The sequence below is a fragment of the Scyliorhinus torazame genome, chromosome 9, assembly GCF_047496885.1.
Source record: "Scyliorhinus torazame isolate Kashiwa2021f chromosome 9, sScyTor2.1, whole genome shotgun sequence".
NCBI lineage: Eukaryota > Metazoa > Chordata > Chondrichthyes > Carcharhiniformes > Scyliorhinidae > Scyliorhinus > Scyliorhinus torazame.
The window spans coordinates 52,637,901-52,643,900 of NC_092715.1; the positions used below are offsets into that span (position 1 = coordinate 52,637,901).

At 49.9% G+C, this 6,000-nt stretch overlaps 1 protein-coding gene across 2 annotated transcripts in view; it reads right to left on the bottom strand.

Annotated features, from left to right (window-relative positions):
* Positions 1 to 4,814, bottom strand: part of LOC140429202 (LRP2-binding protein-like) — a 34,918-nt gene extending 30,104 nt beyond the window's left edge. For both annotated transcript variants that reach the window (XM_072515889.1, XM_072515890.1), the window contains exons 1-2: positions 4,678 to 4,814; positions 4,396 to 4,501 (exon numbers count right to left, since the gene is read on the bottom strand). In XM_072515889.1, the coding sequence (XP_072371990.1) occupies positions 4,396 to 4,501; positions 4,678 to 4,802 (231 nt within the window). In that variant the 5' untranslated portion in view covers positions 4,803 to 4,814. The remainder of the gene's footprint in view (positions 1 to 4,395; positions 4,502 to 4,677) is intronic.
* Between the last annotated feature and the right edge of the window lie 1,186 nt (positions 4,815 to 6,000).

Genomic DNA, 6,000 nt, shown 5'->3' on the forward strand with positions numbered 1-6,000 from the left:
TATCGAACATATAGGCGACCGACCATTGGTCGGTGACGAGGGTAAACCTCCTACCGGCGAGGTAGTGACTCCAGCACCACACAGCCTCCACAATGGCTTGTGCCTCCTTTTCGACTGCAGAGTGTCGAATCTCGGAGACGGTGAGGGTTCGGGAGAAGAACGCTACTGGTCTGCCTCCTTGATTGAGGGTAGCAGCCAGGGCGATGTCTGATGCATCGCTCTCTACCTGGAAAGGGATGGTTTCGTCCACCGCGTGCATGGCGGCCTTGATGATGTCGGCCTTGATGCGGTTGAAGGCCAATTGAGCCTCAGCCGAGAGGGGAAAAGTGGTGGTCTTTAGGAGTGGGCGGGCTTTGTCCGAATACTTGGGGACCCACTGGGCGTAATAGGAGAAAAGCCCCAAGCACCGTTTGAGGGCCTTGAGGCTGCGGGGGAGAGGGAGTTCCTTAAGGGGGCGCATGCGGTCGGGGTCGGGACCTAGGACCCCGTCTTCCACGACATAGCCAAGGATGGCCAGCCGGGTGGTGTGGAAAACGCATTTGCCTTCGTCATAGGTCAGGTTAAGGGCTCGGGCGGTCTGGAGGAACTTTTTGAGGTTAGCGTCATGGTCCTGCTGATCATGGCCGCAGATGGTGACATTGTCCAAGTACGGGTATGTGGCCCGCAAACCGTACTGGTCCACCATTTGGTCCATCGCCCTTTGAAAGACGGAGACCCCATTTGTGACACCAAAGGGGACCCTGAGGAAGTGGAAGAGCCGGCCGGCTGCTTCGAAGGCAGTATAGAGGCGGTCTTTTGGTCGGATGGGGAGCTGGTGGTAGGCAGATTTGAGGTCGACCGTGGAAAAGACTCGGTATTGGGCGATCCGATTTACCATTTCCGCGATGCGAGGAAGGGGGTACGCATCAAGCTGCGTGAATCGGTTTATGGTCTGGCTATAATCCACGACCATCCGTTTCTTCTCCCCGGACCGGACTACCACCACTTGCGCTCTCCAAGGGCTGTTGCTAGCCTCAATGACCCCCTCTCCCAGTAAACGCTGGACCTCTGACTTGGTAAAAGCCATATCTTGGGCACTGTAGCGCCGGCTCCTGGTGGCGACGGGCTTACAGTCGGGAGTGAGGTTAGCGAATAGCGAGGGGGGTGCGACTTTCAGTGTCGCAAGGCAGCACACCGTGAGGGGGGGGAAGGGTCCGCCGAACTTCAGTGTCAGGCTTCGGTGGCTGCACTGGAAATCCAGTCCGAGCAGCAGGGGGGCACAGAGGTGAGGGAGGATATAAAATTTGAAACGGGTGTATTTGGCACCCTGGATCGAGAGATCCGCAATACAGTACCCCGTGATTTGTACCGAGTGGGACCCAGATGCGAGGGCTATGGTTTGGGATGTGTGATGGGTGCGTAGGGAGCGGCGCCTTACCGTTTCAGGGTGGATAAAGCTCTCCGTGCTCCCGGAGTCGAAGAGGCATGCAGTGTCGTGCCCGTTGACCTGGACCTGCATCATGGAGTTCTGCAGGTGTTTTGGCCGAGTTTGATCGAGGGTGATCGCACCCAGTCGCGGGTAGTCGGAGTCGTAAAATGGCCGCTGCCGTTGGTCGCACGTGTCGGGTCGAGAAGATGGCCGCCGACCAGATGGCCGCTCCCATGATTCGCACGAGGCTGGTGACGCGTCAGAAGAGGACGTGTCGGGTCGGTGCGCAGCAGCATTGCGAGGCCTGCGGGCCTGATTTTCGGGCCGGCTGTTCTTTGTTTTTCTGGCCCCTGGGTCTGGCCAGGCAGACCCTCGCAAAGTGCCCTTTCTTCCCGCAGTCGCTGCAGATCGCGGAGCGGGCTGGGCAGCGTGGGCGTGGGTGCTGGCCCTGCCCGCAGAAGTAGCAAGGTGTGCCCCCATGGTGAGCGGGTCGCCGCGTGGCGCAGGCCTGTAATATGGGCGAGTCTGAGGAAGTCCGGGGGGGGGCTGGCAGAGTCCGTGGGGTACGTACCCAAGTTATGTCGGGCCACCTCCAGCGAGGAGGCGAGCGTTAGCGTCTCCTGGAGGTCTTTTGCCCCGTTTTCGAGCAGTTGCTGCCGGATGTAGGTCGAGCGGATGACGGACACGAAAGAATCTCTGATGTGCAGGTTCATATGGACTTCCCCTGTCACATCCTGATGGTCACAGTCCCTGGCCAGCGCGGTGAGTTTCTCAACAAACTCGTCGAGCGATTCCCCCGAGCGCTGCCGGCAGGTAGAGAGCAGATGCCGGGCGTGCACCTCATTGACGGGTTTGACAAACCGCTTGCGGAGCAACTCAATCGCTTCCTCATAAATCGTCGCCTTTTCGAGCGTGGCGGAGATTCTGTGACTCACCCGGGCGTGGAGTAGACGCAGCTTGCGTGGCCCCAGGATGGGAGTCTCTGCGGAGTCCAGGTAGGCCTCGAAGCACCGCAGCCAGTATTTAAAAATTTCCTTTGCCTCCGGCGTTCGTGCTTCCAGATTGAGCTTCTCTGGTTTTAGGCCTGCGTCCATCCTGAATCTAGTTTAGCCTAATAAATTGAGGTACCCTCAATAATGATGCTTAGAGATTAAACTGTAAAGAAGGCTTTATTTGGCTAATAACTATGCTACAGATTTGGACGAGTGCTGACTGCTATACAGACCATGAGGCAGGCCTTTATGTATGGCTCCCAGATGGGCGGAGCCAGAGGCGGAGTCCCCAGGGTTCCAAGCCTGGTCTTAAAGGGGACATCACCTTACATGATGATAAGGCAGTAACCGTTCATCACAAGGCCAAAACTGAATTTGTCAATGTACTCTGTCGATTATTCTATGTACTGTGTACGTTCCCTTGGCTGCAGAAAAATACTTTTCACTGTACTTTGGTACATGTGACAAATATCAATCAATCAATCAATGAAAGAGAAATCATGTTTAATCAATTTATTGGAGTTCTTCGAAGAAGTAACATGTATTGTGGATAAAGCAGATAGGATGCTTTCTGTGTTGCATTTGTAAAAATTGGTCTGAGTCAATGTGGACATGCCTTAATTTTCTGAGGAAGTATAGGTGTTGTTGTGCTTTCTTGGTAATAGCGTTGACGTGGGTGGACCAGGACAGATTGTTGGTGAAGTGCACAGCTAGGAATTTGAAGCTGTCAACCATCTCCACCTCGGCAGAGGTGTCTACGATACTTTGCTTCCTGAAGTCAATGACCAGCTTCTTAGTTTTGAGAGATTGTTATTGTTACATGACACCACCATGTTCTCTATCTCCCTACTGTACTCTGACTTATTATTGTTCGAGATCCGACCCACTACAGTCATGTCATCAGCAAACTTATAAATGGAGTTGGAGCCAAACTTTGCCACACAGTCGTGTGTGTATAGGAAGTATAGTAAGGGCCTAGGTACGCAGCCTTGCAGGGCCCTGGTATTGAAGAATATTGTAATGGAGGTGTTGTTGTTCATTCTTACTGATTGTGGTCTTTGGGTCAGGAAGTAGAGGACCCAGTTGCAGAAAGAGGAGCCAAGTCCTAGGTTTTGGAGTTTTGATATGAGCTCGGCTGATTATGGTTTTGAAGGCAGAGCTGTAGTCAATGAGTAGGAGTCTGACGTAGGGGTCCTTGTTGTCGAGATGCTCCAGGAATGAGTGTAGGGCCAGGGAGATGGCGTCTGCTGTGGAGCCATGGTTGTGAATTACAGTGGATCAAGGCATTCTGGGAGGATGGAGTTGATGTGTCTCATAATAATAGTAACAATCTTTATTATTGTCACAAGTAGGCTTACATTATCACTGCAACAAAGTTACTGTGAAAATCCCCTAGTCGCCACACTCCGACACCTATTCAGGTACACGGAGGGAGAATTTAGAATGTCCAATTCAATGAACAGCACCTCTTTCGGGACTTGTGGGGGGGAACTGGAGCACCTGGAGGAAACACTTCAGAATAATAGATGTCAAGGCCACCGGGTGGTAGTCATTGAGGCATGTTGCCTGGTTCTTCTTTGGCACCGTGCCACAGGAATCGGTGCTGGGCCTCAGCTTTTTACAATCTATATAAATGACTTGGATGAAGGGACTGATGGTATGGTTGCTAAATTTGCTCATAATGAAAAGGAAAGTAAGTTGTAAAGAGGATATAAGGCTACAAAGGAACCTAGGTAGGATACGTGAATGGGCAAAGATCTGGCAAAAGGAGGATAATGTTGGAAATTATGTCCATTATGAGATTATGCTTCACAGCGCCAAGGACCTAGGTTTGATTCTGGCCTTGGATGAATGTGAGTGTGGAGTTTGCACGTTCTCCCAGTGTACACATGTGTTTCCTCTCAGTTCAAAGATGTGGAGGTTAGGTGGATTTGCCATTATTAATTCAAACATACTGTGCCTTTAATATTTAGATTCCAACATCCTCTCCTGTACCTTTTGCAAATCCTGTGACTCAGGTCGGCAGTAGAACAATCCCAGAATAGTTTGGGCTTTCACACTCGCCTTTGGGTTACCATCATCTGCAGCAATAAGCCATAGTCTGCAAAGAGCAAAGAAAAGCACAGTAACCAGAAGAAAAAGACTTGCATTTGTATAGTACCATTCACCACCATTGGACATCTCAAAGCACTGTACAACCAATTAAGTACTTTTTGACGTGCAGTCCCTTGTAACTTGAATCAAATTGAGGATGGTAAGAAATAACAACTTACTAACCGTTCAGCTTCTTTATCACTCTGCTGGAGGCCAAATCCTTCGAAGGAAGCTCTGCCCAAGTTGTAAAATGCTGCAAATTTCAAGCGTCGTGCTCTTGTGTCATCAGAGTTTATGATTCTGTTCATATATTCCACACCTAATGCCTGGCAAAAAGAGCAGTGTAATTAAATGCTGCAAGAATACAGAAAGATTATTGGTTTTGAATAATCAGCTCAATTTTCCAGAAATCATCAAAATGCTTTTGTGGTAGACTTTAGGACCCTAAATACTGCATCCGAACTGTGACCCAAAGGCTAGGTGCCACGCATGAGCCCTGGAAATCCAGCTTTTGAAGAATAGGCAACTAATTCTTATATTTCTAAATGTCTAATTTACTGCCTTGCCTAGTTGAATTTTGTAATGCAGCTGTGGGAAGAGCTGTTCTTAGCACTACTGCTTCATTCGTGGTTATTGCTGATCAGGTTAGTATCCTGGTTAAGTATCAGTACATTGAACTAAATACAAAGTAATGACAGTGTGAATTAAAACTTTGAGATCAATTTTAATTCTATATTTATTTTAAGTGAGCAGGTGAAGGAGCAAGTTTGAAAGGCGCTGGATGTCTTTAATTTAATTGGAGCCTAGGGTATTTTAGTTCCTGTGTCCTATCAATCTAACACCACCAGTCAGCTGTCTGCCTCGGACACGCAGAAAGCAACAGCTAACCAATGATTGGGAGAGAACGTTTGGGCAGCAGCAAGGCTGTTACTGGTAAGTGGCATGGGTTTAGACGTTTCTGAAGTGGAGACCATTGGCTTTCCTTGTAGGATTCAGAGGACTGTTCCTAGATTTCCTTGCCCCACAATGGGAAGTTTTAGACTTACCTTGGAGAACATCTGTAAGCCAGCTTCAAACCGGCTTGAGCTTGGCAGGAAAGCTGTGCCAGTGTCCTTGCTCAGGCTCCAGTTCGGCTCCTTAGGACCCCGGCTTCCATAAAATCTGGAGCTCACCACTTTCTTTAAAAAAATATATCTCACCTGCCTGTGGATTTCTGCAGGCTACAATGGGAATCATCGAATCCCTACAGTGCAGAAGAAGGCAATTTGGCCCATCAAGTCTGCACCGGCCCTCTGACAGAGCACCTTACCCGCCCCTCCCCCCTGCAACCCCGTAACCCCAACTAACCTTCAGACACTAAGGGGCAATTTAGCATGGCCAATCCTCCTAACCTGCAAATTTTTGGACTATGGTAGGAAACCAGAGCATAGAGCATAGAACATAGAACATAGAAAATACAGCACAGAACAGGCCCTTCGGCCCACGATGTTGTGCCGAACCTTTGTC